The sequence below is a fragment of the Physeter macrocephalus genome, chromosome 18, assembly GCF_002837175.3.
Source record: "Physeter macrocephalus isolate SW-GA chromosome 18, ASM283717v5, whole genome shotgun sequence".
Classification (NCBI taxonomy): domain Eukaryota; kingdom Metazoa; phylum Chordata; class Mammalia; order Artiodactyla; family Physeteridae; genus Physeter; species Physeter macrocephalus.
Window position 1 is genome coordinate 6,131,929 of NC_041231.1, and position 19,162 is coordinate 6,151,090.

The following is a 19,162-nucleotide window of genomic DNA, read 5'->3' on the forward strand; positions in this document are numbered from 1 at the left end:
ATGTGGGATCCTCCCGGACCGGGGCACGAACCCGTGTCCCCTGCATCGGCAGGCGGACTCTCAACCACTGCGCCACCAGGGAAGCCCAAAGCTCACGTTTATACTTGTTCACAAATAGAGCACTTCCTCCTCTATTGTTAGACACCAGTAAAGGACGTACTATCAATTCAATCATATGACTTCAAAATGATAATTAGAGTCATCATCTTACAACTGCCACTTCAATAACTCTGTCAAACAGGCAGGGCTGTGCTACTGCTTCAGAAAGGCTAAGGGACCAGCACGAGAGCTGGAACCCCTTTCTTTACACAGTGACTCCGCCAGGCTCCTCCTCCCCTGCACCAAGCAGCACTCCTGAAGAACAAGCAGGGCCCAGACTGGGGACTCTAGTGCGTTTCAAGCACCCAGCCAAGCCCCTCACAGATCCCACAAGTTGTCTTGCACCCTCGGCCTGGAAGGACCTTTTCTTCCCTGCAAAGTCAAATGTCAAGCTTCAACCCCTCCAGCCACACCAGCCCCACTGTCACCTCCTGCTGCAATGCCGGCTGCATTTAAGATCAGGCGATGCCTCGCAGCTTAGTGCTCAACTGGAGTTTTTCATGCTGCCATGGTATCCTCTCTGCCCTGGAGAGACTATAAGGCCCTTGGAGATAAAAATCACGTCTCTAATTCTTTCTTCCTTTTTCTTTCCAACTCTCACACAGCCAGAATAGTGCTGGGTCAAGTTAGCATTTGGAAAATTGCTTGCTGACTGGTTTTCTTTCCCCCTCAAGTAAGACGTCACTCCCAAGATTTTATGAAGCCCTAGGCCAACAGAAATGTATTTCCAAAGCAAAGGAGACTTGAAAGAGATAAAAGACAAATTACAGAGACAATGAGACACCTCTGAGGACTGCACTCTCTTTTCTCTGGAGGTCAGCCAGGGTAATTTGAATTTCAGAAGCATGGACTTTAGATACTCAACTGTATTACTGTGCATCGGTTTTAAAAACATACGTATAACCAATTTAGCTGAACAAAGACTAGTTAAGACACAAATTGAATTTGGCTTAGCCATTAAGATCATCCTCTCGGGTAGATTTTTTAAAATGAGAGAAAATGAGTACCTTGCCAGTTCCAGGAGGCCCTGCCAACAAGACAGCTCTTCCAGCCATTTTCTTGCTTTTGATTAATTCCACTATCACACCACATGCCTAGACACCACAATAGAAAGAAATAATAAATCAATATTAAAATGTTTCACAGGAGGAAAAAGTCCAGTGTCTGGTCCACACAACTCAGACTCATCGAGTGCCAGGATACCACAGGCGCTGTTCTAGGTGCCAGAGGCAGTAGAGGGCCATGGAGCTCATGTCCTAGTGGAGGAGACATACACACACAGAATCTCTACTATGAAGAAAAAAGGGCAACAAAAGAGCAAGCGGCTGGGGGCAGAGGTTACTCTATAATAAAGAGTGATCTGGGAAGGCCTCTTTGACATTATATTTGAGATACGAAGCTGCAGGCAGGGCAGGAGTCAGTGTTCCAGGCAAAGGAAACAATAAATTCAAAATACAGGAATGAGCTTGGCATGTCCAAGGGACAGAAAAGCTGTGCCGACCAGAGTTCAGAAAACAAGCAGACCAGGAGGATGAGGTTGTAGAGGCAGGAGGGGCAGCACTCAGAACAGAATCTTCCAGTCCATAGTAAAGTCTGGATTTTATTCTACATGTAATGGGAAGCCAGTGAAAAAGCCTTAGGCCACATGTCATGTTCTGAAAATTTGTTTTTAAAGGATCTTGATGGCTGCTATATGGAGAACGGACAGGAGGGGTACAAAGGGGAGCAGTGGCCTATACTCCAGTGGCCCACACACCTCAAAATTGGAAACAAGACTGTGGGTATATGTTCAAATGTGCATTTTTCCAGGGAGGGGGTCACAGCTTTCATCACATTCCCAAATTAACCCACTAAGGGCTAAGAATCAATGACATATTCTACTAGTTGGCCATCAGTTAACTATCCCAGAATGCTGTAAGCAAATGCTGCACGTGAGGTTTAACCTACAGCATCCTAAGATCCAAGGAATGCCCTTCAAATCCTCAAGATTAAATTACTTGTCTGTTCTCATATTTTAAATATTCTGAGTATTAAGCCATTTACAGCACATATATTATATATAGACAGGTATGGACATTATATACATACAGCATGTATTTCACATACACATACACGTATATACAGTTGACCCATGAACCCTTGAAGTTAGGGGCGCCCAACCTCCACGCAGGCGAAAATAGCGCATAACTATACAGTCAGCCCTCCATATCTGGGGTTCAGCAGCCCTGGATTCAACCAACTGGGGGTCATGTAGCACCCTAATACGTATTTACTGAAAGAAACCTGAGAATAAGTGGACCCATGCAGTTCAAACCCATGTTGTTCAAGAGTTGACTGCATATTGATACGTGTGTGTATATATGCTTAGAAATTCCAAAAATGGGTTCCTGGTTTTATGTATTTTAGAATATTTAACTCTAAAGGAGTAAGGCTGAGAAAGTCACACTCCTTAAACACCTAATCTCAAGGTTTCTCACACTGATCTAAAAACTGAAAGCACAACTGTCTCCAAGGTGCACCGTCCTTGCCTCAGGGCAGGCCCACAGCTCCTCTCCCTGGGTGGTACCTTGTGGACAGGGTCTTGTGAGCACATCTTATCTCCTCTCCCGCTTTCCCCATGGACTGTGGAGATGTACCTTGGTCCCACACTTAGACAGCCCCTCAAAAACATGGGTTCAAGGAATGCATGTGGATGTGCCCTATTCCATTTCTGGCTCAGCTGGAAAAGCACAGTACACTTAACAGAGCCTAGAAGATATTCTTCAGACGCTGCATTTCTAAAAAGACAAAAGAGCCATTATGGTCTTTCCACAGTAACCTCTGGTATCATAATCCTCAGCACTGGAACTCTCTGGGCAACTCAAAAGAGGTAGAAGAGCCTTTGCCAACCTTGGCTACGTACTCTTATTCACACACTTCCCCTTCCATTTAATCTTCTTCCATTTAGGCTCCTTCTCTCCAGTGAGACATGTCCAGTGAATTCCAAAATTTTAAAAGTATGAACTGGAAGGGCCTTTAAAAGATGACCTAGTCTAACTCTCATTTTTCAGATGAGGACATTAAACATCAAGGAGGCTGCTGATGTGACCAGACCCAGACAAGGGCCTGGTAGCAGAGGTGGGATGACTAGTAATTCAGTACGTAAATTCTGAGTCCCTATAATGAGTCAAGTTCTGGGTATATACTACTACCCGGTCTCTATCCTTGGGAAGCTCATATTCGTATGGAGGTACACAGCGTCAGAGTCAAGAGTATGGATTCTGGAGTCAGAGAGACTTGGGTTTAAATCCTGGCTCTACCAATAACCAGCCGAGTACCCTTAGATCCATAACCTAACCTCTAGGAACCGCAGTTTCCTCATCTGAAAACAGAGTTCATAGCATAGTGGCACAAAGGCTAATGGGTTTATGGTAAAGTGTACTAATGTCTACAACTTACTTTGAAATGCAAAAGCAGATTCCTAGACGGATAAATGAGCAGACAGAAGACAAAGCAACAGAGCAAAATGTTACTTGTAGAATTCAGGCACACAGGTATGTACTACACAAGTCTTTCAACTTTTTGGTATGTCTGAAAAGTGTCATAACAAAGTGGAGGAGGGACAGGTATAAGGGTGGAGATGAACAGTAAGACAATGGAAACGGAGCTGCTTAGCACAGTGCTCGGCACGTGAAAAGCACTCAACAACGTCAGCTACTTGCAGAGACAGGCCCTCCGAGAGCAGAAGCTAGATAAAGAGAAATTTCAAAGTCACCTTGGCCCTGTCACCATTTCCTCCATGGAAACCTGATGTTCCAAATGGAAACCAGAGGCTTCTCTTTGGCCCCTTCTATTAGCACAATCAGGCTAGGAGGCAAGAGTGTTACCCAGGAGCTCTGTAGCTGCCGAGCCACCGCAGGGGCAGAGGGGCAAAATGGGCTGACGTTAGGGCTGAAGGGGGCCCGAGGGGGACGGTCCTACCACAGAGCGCGCTGCTTCACGAGTCAGGGCACAAACTCCAGCATTACTATTACTGAACCGGGTGGCAAGCGGATGGGTGAAGTGACCGCTCCCACACTCAATGTTTTCATCAAAAAAAAATACACACACACACACAAAGAGCCCGAACAGTTCTGTGATGATAATGCGGCCGAAGGCACTTGGCACCAGCGTCACTTAGTAGAAGTGGGCTTAACTGGAATGTTCAGAAAGGCCTCTGTACCTGCCACTTGCTCAGGCGGACCACCTCCGGACTTTAAAAGTCCCAGAGCCTCCCACTGCGCTCACAGCAACTCAAACGCCGTGCCCGGGCCCGCAGAGCCCCGCAGGGACTGATCCCCGAAGTCTAATAACGGCCCTTCTGTTCAGAGGTTTAAACGTTTGTGTCTGAAACGCGAGCTCCCGGAGAGCAGGGACCTGGCCCATCTTCTCCCCGCCGACCCCCGTGCCGCACGGACGGCCTGGCCCCGAGCGGCGGTCAGTCAGGACTCGCGGCCAGGAGCGAGGCCGCGGGGTCGTCGCCGCGCCCCGGGACGTCCTCTCCACGCCCCACCCCCAGGTCCGCGCCGCCCGGGCCCACCTCAGCCCCGTCCCCGCCTCCGTCTCCCCCTCAGTTCAGTACCCCCGCCTCAGCCCCCGCCCCGCCGCCACACCTCGCGCGCGTTCTCCTGGCCCACGAGCCCCGAGGCCGCCTGCTTGGCCAGGCCGCTCTCGTCCAGCCCCAGCCCCTTCACGTGGCTGTGGGAGGCGATGCGCTGCGTCTTGGTGGTGCTCTTCACCTCCTCGATCTTCATCCTGCGCACCTGGAGCGCGACCGCCCGCTCAGCCCTGGCAGCCCGCAGCCGGTAACCACGCGGCCGTTACCAGGCGGCTGGTCCGGGCCCGCCTTGGTCAGCTCCCCATTGGCCGCGGCGGGAACGCTTCAGCGCCCCATTGGCTACTGGCTTTGTACGTCGCGGCTGCCGGGGAGGCTCCGCCCACCCGCTTCCGGCTGTGTCCCGAGGTTGGCTTCCCCCGCGGCCGGCGCTTCCTGCGCGGGTGGGCCCGAAAGGGCCGCTGCGCCCCAGTGAGGGCCCGAGTTCCGCTCTTTACGGCGCTTTCGCGTCCGCGACCGCGTTCGAATGGATACTCTTTTGAGGAGCTCAAGTTCGACCTCGGTGTTGGAGATGAAGAAACAGGTTTAGAACTTAAGCTTCGACTTGTGCCCACTAAGCAGTTTTCTGACTCTCACGCCTTTCTTCTCCCTGGGGAGGCTGTGCTCAGCATCCTCGTTGGGATTGTCCTCTTCTCCTCGCCTCCACCTCTCCCTTTGCTTAGATTAAGTTGGCTGTGGATGACGTTTAGTGTAATTCCTAATGCAGATAAAGATGCGGGCTAACAGAGGCCCAATAACTTATGAAGAACGCACCGCAAGTAATCAGAAGAGTTGGAACTCCACCTGAGGACTTCAGGCTTTGCAGCCGGTGTAAACCTCATCCCATCCCACGACCTCAGATGAGACAGTTAGCCAGTGGCTGTGTCCTGTCCGGTTCCACGATGATATTAACACTCCCCCGAAAAGTGTACTCTTCCCATCCACCCAGTCATTCCACAAACATTTGTTAGCACCTGCTGTGAGCCAGACACTACAATGCACTAGGATGCAGACATAAAATACCAAATCTCCAGCCTTGACGAGCTCAGTCCTTAGTTGGGAAACTTGCAACATGAGGTGTGCCAAAGCAGGTACACCCACGTGGTGTGCAAGCCCAGAGCAGGGCCATCTGGAAAAGCTGGAGAGCCAAGGAAGGCACCATGAGGTGGTAACGCCTGGACCGATCCCTGACAGAAGGATAACATCCTCGGAAGCAGATGGTATGTCACCATTTCACACCTGAGTGGACTGAGTCCAGAGAAAGGGAGGGACTGGCCCAGAGCTCAGGGAAGCTTGCATTAGGGTTGAGACAGACCTGAAGTCAAATCCAGGTGCAGGAGTTCCTGACTCTCACATCTGCTTGAACTTCTCCATCATAACTTTTGAGTCTAGGTTTCTGATTACTTGCAAGACTATCAGGTCAGTGTTAGTCTCTCCCACTAAATGGCAGGCATTATGAAAGTGTAGACCACATCTGTGTCGTTCATCATTTTAACCCCGGTGTCTGGCACACAGCCTGGCTCACAGTTAAGGCTTCTTATAAATTCAGTAGGGTTCTGGACCCTCACATACACACAAAATCATGCGGTTTTGCTGCACGTATTTTACACAGCAGATCTGATGGGGCTTGATAATGGTTTCTGTCAGGGAATGGAACCTTTTGGCCCCCACCTCCCCCTCCACCAGAGCTGTGACATTTTTTTCCTGCTAAAGAACAGTTCAAACATCTGATCCAGTCTAGCATTCTCTTTTTACAGGTGAGGAAACTGAGGCCCTAAAAGGGGATGGAGTTTGTCCAAGATCACAAAGTGAGCAAATGCCTTCCCCAGGCCTAGGCCCCAGGTCCAGTGTGCAAAGAAGCTGGGCCTGGCTGCAGAGCCAGGCAGTTCCTTTCATTTCAACAGAAGATGAGGCGGCAGGCCAGTGTCCAAAGTGTGCAAGGTGCATGAAGGTAGGTGAGGCCCATAGCAGTGGACAGGGGTTATTATGCCCGCCCAGCACCCTTCCTACCTCTTCTGGCCACCTTCACTCTAATTTTCTGTAGAGAACCACCCTTCCCCCACTTGGCATCTAGGCGGTTTAGATGGGTTGACCCCACCCCCAGCTTTATTTCAGGAATGGACACGGGCCCCTGGCCTGGCCTATCAAAGTATCCCCTCCGCCCCAGAACGGTGATTGGTTCAGAAATGTGAGCAGACAGTACAATGACACTCAGACCTGCACTTTTACTGGAAATATCGGGAAAGAGACTTGGGTCCTAGGTTTCCAGGTCCTGTTTGCCACTTCATGGGAAGACTGCCTGAGAATGAAGCCAGCACAAAGGAGAGGGAAGCTGGCAGATTCCTGATGAAATCCTTTACATTCCCAGATCCGGCTTTGCCCTACATCACACTTGGCAGTGTAAATGGCACTGGCCTTGGGGCTTAAAATAACTTGAGCTAGGGTTCCACCCATGGGTTTGTGCAGTGACCCACCTACAAGGAATGGAGTGGACAGTTGCGTCCCAGCTTGTGCCACGTGACAACCCCAGACCTGCCTGCTCTCTCACTCTCACTCCCATGAGCCTTGCTCTTTCGGCTCCAGTCCCTCGACCCCTCTCTCCTCCAGGCCGAGCTTGAGCATCTCAGCGACTTGGTCCCCAGTGCTCGTGTGCCCTCCTTGCTTTGACTTCTTTCACACCCGACCTTTGAGCCCACAGGCCCAGGTCCAGCCTGCCTCTGCCTCCTCCAGCATCTTGAGAAGGCTGCTGCATGTGGAGGGGGGTAATGACCCAGGGGCCCTGTGGAGCCACACGCTGTCGTGGTCTCCAGGCTCAGCTGAGTGCTGAGAGTGTATCCTAACCAATAGGACATTTAATAATGGTCTGCAGTAATCAAACAGCGTGGCACTGGCATAAGGATAGACATATAGACTAATGGAATAGAATAGAGAGCCCAGAAATAAACCCTCAGTATATCAGCAAGGGTGCCAAGACCATTCAAAGGGGAAAGAGCTGAAACTTAATTCTGTTTTTTGGTGTGTTTTTTTTCGGCCATGCCCTGTGGCATGTGGGATCTTAGCTCCCCAACCAGGGATCGAACCTGCACCCCCTGCGGTGGCAGTGCTGAGTCTTAACGGCTGGACCGCCACGGAAATCCAGTAACTAAGTCTTGATCTGGTGACTTGAGGCTTAGCATAAGCCACTGCATTTCGGGCCCATTGTCTTATTTATAACAATTTCCTCCTTTTGACCATTCTCTCAGCCTGAGGGATGCAATACAAATTTAAGGCGTTAGCGCTATTCCCAGCTACCACTCTGGAGGCCTTGCAGCTTCTGCTGACCCTCTGTGTGGTGCTCACAGGTTATGACGTCGGGTTCACGTTCTCGGTCAGTCTTTCTTTCGTTCTTTTCCTGACGTTTCACTCGTAGGGAGCTCATTTGCTTGGTGCTTAGTGGCTGTGAACACGCATTTAAATCTCTTGAGAGAATACAACACGCTCCAAAGGTGATTACGACGATTACAAGCAGGATCATTCCCAGTGTCTGGGGCGCGCTTCAGAGCCACGATCCCCAAGATCCAAACCAATCAGAATCAAAATCAAAGAAAGTCCCCGTTGAAGGAGTCCCCATTTTAAGTTAATTGGCTTAGTCCCTGGTCTTATATTCCCACATTCTCACCCCTCTTTCTGATTGTTGCCAGCCTAATTGGCATGCTTGTTATTTCAGCCCCAGGCTGATTTCTGGGGACAGAAGGGACACCTTAGAGGTGGTACAAGACATAAAATTAAATAACGTTGCTGGCATCTTAGAGGTGGTACAAAGACAAAAAATTAAATAAAGTTGATCCACATAGTGAGAACATTATTGCCTTTTTTTTTAAGATGTTGGGGGTAGGAGTTTATTAATTAATTTATTTATTTTTGCTGTGTTGGATCTTTGTTTCTGTGCGAGGGCTTTCTCTAGTTGCGGTGAGCGGGGGCCACTCTTCATCGCGGTGCGCGGGCCCCTCACTATCGTGGCGTCTCCCGTCGCGGAGCACAGGCTCCGGACGCACAGGCTCAGTAGTTGTGGTGCACGGGCTTAGTTGCTCCGCGGCATGTGGGATCTTCCCGGACCAGGGCTTGAACCCATGTCCCCTGCATTGGCAGGCAGATTCTCAACCACTGCGCCACCAGGGAAGCCCACACTATTGCCTTTTTAATTCTAATTCAGTGAGTTTTAGTGGGTGGTGTGTGACTTTAACCCCTTTCTAACGCTTGCTAGTCTCTCTTTTTATTAAAGATCCTGATTCTGAGGTTGTTGTGGTTCCCAGCTATTTATGACAAGTGATAATGTTTTTCTGTGTAAGGGAAATACTTTTATTTAAGTCAAACTTAAAGAAAAATATGAAGTTTTAGGTGGTACCTGGATATTGCATAAATTATGAAGATGGTTCATATCACTGAGGTTGAAAAAAACCTGACATAAAACAAGGATCAGCTGGCAGGGAACAGAGGGCCTGAGCAAGTCACCTCTCCTGGTCCTCTTCCCTCTGCTGTAAAGTCGCAATAGCAGCACCTCCTGGGATTATTAAAAGAATTCAGTGAGATCTTTTACAATGGGGTCACGCACTGGGAGGGGCACGGAAAATGGCCTCAGAGCTTTGGAACATAAAGACACGGGCTGTTTCTCCCTTGGATATTTGCCTGCTGTGTGTGTGTCCTGCCCTTCTGGTCATTTTGTCATGCTTTTCAAACGGAAACAGTACCTGAGGGCACTCACAGGAATTGCTTTGGAGCCTGAGGCAGGAAGTGGGGCTGGGGGGACAGGGTCAGGTTAGCCAGGGTGAGGCCTGTGCCTCCGATTGCAACCTTCTCTGCTGGGGAACAGTTTCCGTCCGTCTCAGCGGGCACATCCCACTGCGGTGGGGACACCCGGCAGCAGATGCCGAGAAAGCAGCTGGAGCCTGCAGGTCCCCAGGGCTCCATCTGGACCATCGTCCCACTGGCATCCCACTGGCGTCACATGGCAATGAGGTCAGAGGTCAGGGCAGCCTGGACGAAAGCAGCAGGTCTGACCAGAGGACAGGCCGTGAGGCGATTTCCAGTGTAGGTCTTAGCTGTCAGACTCTGATTCTCTGACCAGTTGCGGGGGAGTTAGGAGTCCTTCACTGATTTAATAAATGGGAAAAGAGACCCCACACTCCAAGTAAATGTTTGTATTAGTTTCCTATGGCTGCAGTAACAAATTGCTGCAAACTTAATGGCATAAAACAACACGCAGGTATTCTCTTACAGTTCTGCAGGTCAGTGTCCAAGATGGGCCTCACTGGGCTGAAATCAAAGTGTGGGCAGGGCTGCGTTCCTTTCTGGAGGCCCTGGGGGAGCACCCACAGTCTGGGTTTTTCCAGCTTCTACAGGCTGCCCACCTTCCTGGACTTATGTTCTGCTTCCACCTTTAAAAACAGTAACGGCCAGCAGCGTCTTCTCATGACGCCATCTCTGGTTCTGATCCTCCCGTCTCCCTCCCGTAACGACCCTGGTGACTACATCAGGCCCACGGGATAATCCAGGGTGAGCTCCCCACCATCGCAAGATCCTTAACTGAATCACACCTGCCAAGTCTCGTTACCATGTAGGGCAACACCATCACAGGTTCCAGGACACGGCCATCTTTGGAGGCCACCGTTCTGCTGTGGCGAGGCTTCCCTCCAGGGGTCCCATTAGGGCCCAGACTGATTTCCCCAGGTTTTAGTCCAGTATCAGAGAGCACACTTTTCTATTGCCTGTCCTGGAAAAAATTCCAGGGTTTTCTCCAATTGTGCTAACTTGGGTCACACGCTCACGGCCAAACCAATGGTCATGGCTACTGGAATGGACCTGAGTCTCAGGCCCACCCGTAGAGCTAGCGTTCAGTCAGTCCCCATCGTGACCTGGAGGAGAGGAGTGTGGTACCTCCAAGGAGAGTTGAGGAGTCTTACGGAAGAAGAGGGAGGGGACGCCGACCACTGTAGACCTTAAAGAGTTTGTATCCATATCCAGGTGGAAGGTGTGCTCCCAGGCACAGAGCCAGCACGAGGTAGGGCCATGATTTGAACCTGTGTGGGACCAGTTCTTGCCAGGACATCAGCTCCCACCCTGCAGCTAACGGGGCATTAGCAGATCTGTTCAGTACTGGGAGTGCCATGGAGCACAGCGGTGGCCTGGGTGACAACCTCATCTGAGGTTAGTATGGGACATGTCGAGGAAGGTACGTGGTTAACACAATCACTGGCAAGGTAGATACCCTCAGAGAAAAGGGAAATTTCCATTTTACTCCTAAAAGGATCTTTAAAGCCAAACTCAAATCAAAGAGCAAAGTATAATAACTTCCTCTGAGCAAATTTATAATTAATCCTGGATTAATTGGCCTTAATGAAGTTGAATTAATTACTAGCTGTTCGTAAAGAACTTTGAACTACCTTCGTACAAAATGGCATTAAAGAAACAGAAAGGAACCAGCATCACATTAACATTAAGAACAAATCCCAAATAATCGCAGCTCTGCAGGCCGTTCCCTGTCAATCATTTCCCAGGGACCAGGCCCAGCCTTGGAACCCAGGCTGGGACCCAGGAGTCTGCTGCAGAGGATGGTGTCTTTGTGGGCTGGAGGTTTGGAGGTGGGTCCACTCAAGAAACAGTTATGGAGCCTTTGATGTGCCAGGTCGAGGGCAAGCAAAGATGTGTAAGGGGTCCTCAGCCTGCTGGGACAGGGGAGAGCACCAAGGCACCAGCCTGGTCTAAAGCAAACTCACTTGCCTCACTGGGGTAGAAGCCAGGATAGGGACAAAGGACACAGGAGGGGGGTGATGTGACCTGCATTTTGCTGGCAACAGGGCTCCAGTTCCTACAGTGTGTCCCTCACACTCTCCCTGGCTCTTGGAGTGAGCTTATGACTCACACCTGCCTAGGCAGAGGTCTGTATTTCTCTGCTTGGTGCAGGGGCACAGCTGACCCCAGGATACAGTCTGAATCTGGCTGACTTTTCAGACAACTCAGAGCTGCCATCTCCTTGGCACTTGTGGAGACAGGGCTGGACTCCAGGCTACTGCTGGGGCAGCACCTGTCTTGGGGCCAGCTGTGGTGGGAGTTGGAGACGGTAAGACCTGGCTTAAAGTCCCAGCTCTGCCGCTGGGACTGAGCGCTTAGGTGTAAGTCGGGCCAGGTAACTGCTACAGCCCGCAGCCCCAAGTCTCAGGCTTCACCAGGAAAAATGTCTCTCAGATTTTACGTAGAAACACTCTTGTCTCTTGAAAAGCGGGAAGATGGGGCAATGTTGGGCTAGCATTCCCGCCTGGTGTCACTTGGCCGAAGCTGAGCCGTGGCTCCCCGTCTGTCGACACAGGACATGTGCTCTCCATCTCCGCAGTCTCCACCACCCCTGGCACCTTAAACCCTGCTGATTTCTCTCCGGCGAGTCACCTGCCTGGCCAGGGCAGACATTTAAATTTGTGATCCGTGTTGTTGCCCGTGGGCGACACCTTTTCTGTGGGTGACATTTCAAGAGAATGAGCGTTGCGGGCCCTCCCCAGCACGCGCGCATGCACACGACCTTCGGCAAACAGTTTGGCGGCCCCCTGAGGCTAGGCTGACTGCTCGGGTCCAAGTTTCTCCGAGCAGCCTTCCCAGGTTTCCCGCGCTGGCTCTTCGGCAGGACGGGCTCAGCTTCGCGGCCCGCCCTCCCTGCCCGGGGCTGGTCCTTCCATGGCTGCTGTATTTCCCCAGGGCTTCTCGGGGTCCGTAGTGGTCTGGTTCCGTCTTTACTCCCGTTTATCTCCCCCCCACCCGCCGGGTCCCCATGTCCTGCGGGGAGAGCGACCTGTCCCCGCGCGGTGGACAGAAGGCGCCGGGTGCCCAGAGGGCGCTCAGCTAGAGCCCGTGGAAACGAACGAACGAACGAGAGGACGGACGGAGGTCGGCCCCGGGCTCCCCGGCTCGGCGGACTGACCGCGCGGCCGGAAGCTTCGGCGCCGGAACGCGCGAGCCGGGCGCGGGCGGCGGGGGCAGGCTTAGCGGGCGGACCGCAGCGGCGGCATGGCGGGCCGGCGGGTGAACGTGAACGTGGGCGTCCTGGGCCACATCGACAGCGGCAAGACGGCGCTGGCGCGCGCGCTCAGCACCACAGCCTCCACCGCTGCCTTCGACAAGCAGCCGCAGAGCCGCGAGCGCGGCATCACGCTCGACCTGGGCTTTTCGTGCTTCTCGGTGCCTCTGCCCGCGCGCCTGCGGCCGGCGCCGCTGGGGGCCGAGCCCGAGCCCGAGCCCGAGCCCGAGCCCGGGGCCGAGCCGCGGCTGCAGGTCACGCTGGTCGACTGCCCCGGGCACGCCTCCCTCATCCGGACCATCATCGGCGGTGAGCGCGGGCGGGCGGGGGGTGCGGGGCTCGGACGCGCCGGGGCGGGGGCGCCAGCCGGGAAGCCTCTCGCGCCGCCCCGAAAACAACGAAAGTGTTCTGTTTTGTTTTTTTTTTTTACCACATGCGTTCGTAATACACGCACAGGTTAGGGAAACTCAAGAGACCCTGAAAGTGCCCAGAAGGCGTCCAGTCACTGTCCTTTGGTCTTCTGCTGCCGGTCTCCGGTGTCAGCCGCTGTCCCCTCCTGTGCCATTTCGGAGGAACTCCGTGTGCAGGCAGCGTTCCTGTGTATATGTCGACCCCTCCTTTGCTCGTTCTTTTTTTTTTTTTCCACAAAATGGTAACACCACTCGATTGAGTACTTCACTCAATACTCGGGCCTGCCCATTCGTACATGTAAAGCAACATCATTCTTTTTAAAGGTCACATGAAATTCCGTTGTACACTTGGACCACCGTTTTCTGAATGTCTTCATGATGGACATTTATGTCGTTACTCATTTTTGCTAACGATGCTTCAGTGAGTTTTATAGAACAGACGTCTTTGGTGGGTGTCTGTAAGGAAAGACCCTAGAACTGAGATGCTGGGGCAGAGAGTCGTGGTGGGTACTGTCCAAAAGCCTTCCTGAGATGTACCATTTAATTAATTTTAATTATACAAGTAGTACATGAATACATTCTGCTTCTGAAGAAATAGAACGTTAACAAACCAGGCAGAAGGCCCCTAATTACCCCTCCCATCTCGCCAGAGGAAGCCACTAGTACACCTCTGTGGATTACTTTTCCACACCCATTTCAGTATACTTGACTCCATGGACAGGTGTTTTGTTTATATAGAAAAATGGTAGACTAACACAAGCACATGGCACAAAGGGTGTATATATAGTTCAGAGACTCCTCCTCACTGCTGACCCAGGGACCTGGTACCTCCCTGCTTTCCACTTCCTCCTGTCCCTTCTCTTGGCATTCTCTGCACCCACGAGCACGTATAGGAACACTTCTTAGTCAGATGGTTTTATCGGTCTGCTGGTGGGCAGCCGCCCTGGTTGCTCGCTGGGCGTAGCGGGCCCTGCTGTATGGTAAGTGTTGAGTACTTTCACCTTGTCACCTCTCGTCTGGTCCATGCTGCGGGCAGTCTGAGATCATTTCCCCATTTTCAGGAGAGGAACCGGAGGCTCAAAGAGGAGCAGGAACCTGCTCCGGTCCCCCGCCTCTCATCTTCTACTCCGGCCGTGTTCCAGCCACAGATGCATGTGAAGGGGCACCGCGATCCTCTCTGCTCTCCCCTCCCCTTGTAACTGATTTCTGTTTGGTCACATCCAGGTACATTTTAGGACACGTTCTCTGAGCCAGTGTAGGTTGGAGGTTAAAAAATGGGCAGGCAGATTGTTGGTCTTCTCTTGTGACAGGCGTAGGGAGTGAAGGACATGCTTCTGGAGTCTGTGGTGAGGCCTGGCTTTCTCCCTCACCAACCTTGTGACCTCGGACGTTATTCTGGACCGTCCACACTCTGGCAGATCTCAACTGGCTTTGCTTTTCTTGCACGTTTGCCACTTCCCGGGCAAACGCTGCAGGGAGTGTGGTGGTTACTGTTCAACCATCGAGGGACTTGGGACTCGGGGAGGCTGCTAGGAAGTGGCCGACCCAGGGCTCTGCTTGACTCCAAAGCTGCCACTTCCCGGGTCACTGTACTCTGCCCTCCCCTTCCACGTGTAGGTTCGTGTGTTTCTTCACAGGACCGAAGGTTTCAGGCACCAAATTATAACGCCTCCAAGCATTTGACAAGTCCTTGGTTTAGACTGTAAATTGTTGAAGAAATGAAGAGGGAGTTCTCTCCTCTTGTACGAACACTGCGGCTCTTACGTTCCTCTCGCCCCTGAGAGGGGAGACTCCTTGTCTTCTCACAGGTGTTAACATATGACCTGAGCACATTGCAGTGGTGGGACCAGGGCTGCTACTCTTCTTCCTTCAATAGATGAGATTCCCACCCTCCACTCAGGGAAGTGAGAAGAAAAAGTGGCTTTTTTCTTTTGCGGGGAAAGGCGCTGCATCTGAGTGCCTGCCCGGGCCCACGCCTGTGGCTACAAACTTGTGTCTGTGCGATAACGCTGAGTGATGGGGGTGTAGGGGGCCGTGGGCCCCACTCTTCTGATTTGAAAACTGAAGCTTGGAAAGTCCAGTTCCCTGGGCAGGCGTTGGAACCTGCTCTGCTGCCCCTGACCCGGGTCTGGTGAATCCCCTTCATTATCCTCAGGTTCCAGAGGCCACATGTGTCCTTACTTGTCCTTCCTCTCCCTACTGTGGGCCCCTCTGCCCTCTGCTGATGCCCCACACGGTGGACAGCGTGCTCCTTTTATGGACGTTCTTCACACCAGGTCAACCATCAGCTGAAGACTGGCCAGGCACTGCTCACTGCCCTCCCAGTGACCCACGATCTGGCCTCTGCCCTCCCCTGAGCCTCATCCATGGCTCCTGACCTCCAGTCACACGGGCCTCCTCCGACTTATTGGATGGGCCAGTGTTGCACCTGCTGTGCCCTCCTCATTTCAGTCTCAGCTCGAGCGTCACCTCCTCGGAGAGGCCTCCCCTGACCTACTGGCCTAAAGTGTCCCCAGTTCTCTACCGGCATACTTTCTCACGTCCGTGTTTTGTTTCCTGCTAGCCCCTGGTGCTGTCTGATACGCTTGATGTGCTTGTTGATGGCCTCTGTCCTCCACAAGAGCATAGCAGGAATTGGGCCGGAGCCTGGCATGTAGGAGGCGCTCGGAAGTCCCAAATGAATGAAGCCGGGGTTGGAGGGGGGGATCGAAAGTGACCAGCAGGGCCCCTCTGGGGGCTGACAGCAGAGCCAGGTGGAGAGTGCTGTGCGGTGTGCACAGTGACTCATTAGGGCTCTTTGCACGGGGGTGACTTGCTTTGCTGGGGCACGGTGGAGAAAGAAAAGCTTGCCCGGTGGAGGCACAGCCTGGCTGGGGCTCTGAGGCGTGAGCCTGCTGTCTTGTCTGTTCAGAGCCGGGGTAGCTGCCAGCACTTAGCAACTGGAAATGGGCCCGGTGAGTGGGGAGAGGTGTGGAAGGTGAAGGCGAGATCGTGTAGAGTGGTGAGTGGGGCTTAGATCGGGCCCTTGGTGCAGACTTCTTCTCAGGGCCTTGGAATGCTTTTAAAGTAGGTTTGTGATGTGATGCGGCCGGAGCTTTGGAAAGAGGCAAGGTGGCTGAGCAGGGACTCCAGCGGGCAGCGCACCTGTGCCCGGATTGCTGGGAGGCGGGGCTGCCGCTGCAGCTCCCAGCTCCCTGGGAGTGATCCAGACCCCTTGCTGAGTGCCCTGGCCGAAGCAGAAGGAAATTAGAGTGACTGTCTGAGTTCCAGGATGATACCTCTAAAGTTTAGTGTATCTTAAAGCCAGTTCTGTTTAATTCCATCGCTGCCCCCAAATACTTTCATGTACAAAAAGATCATTTTTTTAACTTAGAGAAAATTGGGTTGTATATCCTTGATCCCCGTGGCCATAGATAAAACTCCTAGGTGGTGCTGGGGGTTAATAGTGACAACGGTGCTTAGCATGTATTTAGTGCCAGCATTGTGACTTTATTTGTCTGTTTAACCCTCATAGCAGTCCTGGGAGGTAAGCGGTGAGATACTCCCATGGGACAGATGAAAAGGCAGAGGCTCAGGGAGGTTAGGGAACACAGATAAGAAGGGTCAGAGCTAGTGTGAACCCACGCTGATCTGCCCACGGAGCACTGGCATTCTCAGTGTGAGTGGACAAGGGTGCCCGTCCGCTCCAGGCCCTGTGATGGTGTTTCTGGGCAGTATTTTTCTCTGATCTGTTTTAGAGTATAAATCTTTCAGGGTTAGAACTTCAAAAAGATTCAGTAATGTGTGTTTTAAAGACTTGGGTGGGGGTGAGGGACTTGGACCCATCCTCAATCTCACTCTGGCAGGAAGGAAGAGGTCTGAAAAATGCTGGTATCTTGGCTTGGCAATTTATAGTCCTCTGGTGGCTGCTACGATTAACAGTGCATTGTCTCCCAGTCTTTTGTTCCTGTGGTTAATGAACAGCAGCTCTTTTGCCACGACTGTCACCCTGATCGCTAGCCTCCTGTGCCCCCCCCCACGCCCCTCCATTTAAGCGGTGCTTCCTGCCAGGTTTGGGCCCTCTCTGGACCCCCCTGGCTGGAGCTGCTGATCTACCACAGCCTTGCAAGTGTGACTCAGGGCTCCTAGCTTTGGAGGTGAGCCAGCAGCCCTGGGGGTGCCTGTCTCTGCGGCCTGGGAGGGAGCATTCTTTATGACCCTTAAGCTACTTCCCCTTCTCTGTTTTTCCAGCTCTCTGTGCTCGTGTGACCGCGTGGAGAAGCATGGTCCCTTGGGCCGTTTTATCCCGGAGCGCGCCTGCGGTCTGTCTGAGATGCTCCCTTTGGACCCATGAGACGGGTTCACGTGCGAACGACCGTGTGTTTTCCACCGGTTTTTACACTGCTCTTTGGGCATCTGCACTCAGTCCCCAGCAGGCAGTGTGGCCCAGGCAGAAATGACAAACCAGAGGCTTGGCCGCCCCAGGGATATGGGTGTTGTTCTGGCGCAAAACCAACCAACCAAACAAACGAGACACTGGTTTTCTTAGCCCCTAGTCTTTTAATGAATCTGTCCAGAAATGCATTGTGTTATGTTATGGTATCATACGTTTATCCTAAAATATCGAGGCATATTTAAAGGCGTTGATGTAAGTGGAAATGCTTCTTTAGCCCTAGCTTCTTTAGCTCCTAGAATCTGCTGGGTCTTCATTTCCTTTTCCTCAGTGCGCACCTGGGCAGGACCCCCTCTCCTTCCAAGCTCAGCGCCCTCAGCGTCTCCAGGAGATGCAAGTCCAGCTCCGTCTGCGTCACTTTCTCTGCCCCTGGATAATGGGTGACTGCTTGCGTTTGGGTGACAGTGTGGGAGCAGCATAACATCAGAGGTGCGGCCTTGAGTTTAAATGAATGCAGAATATTTGAGCAGGAACCAACAAGAAAGAAAAGTGGAAGCAGGTAGTCATATTTCATTCTGTTGGGGTACATTTTTCTTCTCGTGGGGCTTGCCCTTGAGAACAAAACATATCAAATGTTAAATCAAAGAATATTTTGCAGTCATGCTAAGAATAGAAAATAATGCAGACTTGCCTTGATGAGACGAATATTTTGCTGGAAGGTTATAATCAAAGTCAGAAGGAAATCGTAGCCACAGCTTTTGGTAAAGCTGTAATCATTTAAAATTAATTGCTTTTAAACTTTTCACTTACCATCGCCTTTGTGGCTCTTGGGTTTTTCTTCAGAGTCACTCCATCCAGGTTGGAATAAGATTTGGGCAGGCGCCCCAGGAAGCAACCGGTAAATTAAGCCCTGAGACCTATTCCCCGCTCTCTCATCCTTGCATTGGCCAGGGCCTGGACCAGCCTGGGCCCGAGTCTCCCTCTGACCAGCAGGCCTTCGAGGCCGTGCTGCGCGGGGCGACAGAGATGACGGTCTCTGGAGCTCTGGGTCACCTGAGGTGACCAGGAGGCGTTCTGCCTGTTGTTCCCGTTAGCCTGGAGGCCTCTGTGTGGCTCTAGGGCCAGGCCAGGGCCAGGCACAGAGTGGACAGTCAAGGCCGTTTTTAAACATTTGTATTGAGATATAATTCACATTCCATAAAATTTGCCCATTTCAAGTGCACACTTAAGTGTTTTCAGCCTCTTCACAGAGTTGTGTAGCCAATGCCACAGTCTAAGCTCCATCACTGCGAGAAGAAACCCCACAGCCATTAGCAGTCCTGCATCTTCTCCCTGACCCCAGGCCTGGCAACCTCTAATCTACTCAGTGTCTCTGCCCATGTGCCCATTCTGGACATTTCGTATAAATGGAATCATACAATACGTGGCCTTCTGTGTCTGGCTTCTTCCACCAAGTGTAATGCTTCCAAGGTTCATCCATGTTATAGCATGACCTATACTTCATTCCTTTTTTAAAAATCTATTCTTATTTTTAATTGTGGTAAAGTACATATTACATAAAATGTACCATCTTGGGCTTCCCTGGTGGCGCAGTGGTTGAGAGTCCGCCTGCCGATGCAGGGGTCAAG

At 51.9% G+C, this 19,162-nt stretch overlaps 2 protein-coding genes across 2 annotated transcripts in view; one reads left to right on the forward strand and one right to left on the reverse strand.

Annotated features, from left to right (window-relative positions):
* The window catches only part of RUVBL1 (RuvB like AAA ATPase 1), a 35,129-nt gene extending 30,180 nt beyond the window's left edge, over positions 1-4,949 (reverse strand). Inside the window, exons 1-2 of the mRNA XM_024117280.3 lie at positions 4,731-4,949; positions 1,107-1,193 (exon numbers count right to left, since the gene is read on the reverse strand). Of these exons, the coding sequence (XP_023973048.1) occupies positions 1,107-1,193; positions 4,731-4,871 (228 nt within the window). The 5' untranslated portion in view covers positions 4,872-4,949. The remainder of the gene's footprint in view (positions 1-1,106; positions 1,194-4,730) is intronic.
* Positions 4,950-12,717: 7,768 nt separating this feature from the next.
* The window catches only part of LOC114484329 (selenocysteine-specific elongation factor-like), a 36,743-nt gene continuing 30,298 nt past the window's right edge, over positions 12,718-19,162 (forward strand). The window contains exon 1 of the mRNA XM_055079572.1: positions 12,718-13,061. Within this exon, the coding sequence (XP_054935547.1) occupies positions 12,743-13,061 (319 nt within the window). The 5' untranslated portion in view covers positions 12,718-12,742. The remainder of the gene's footprint in view (positions 13,062-19,162) is intronic.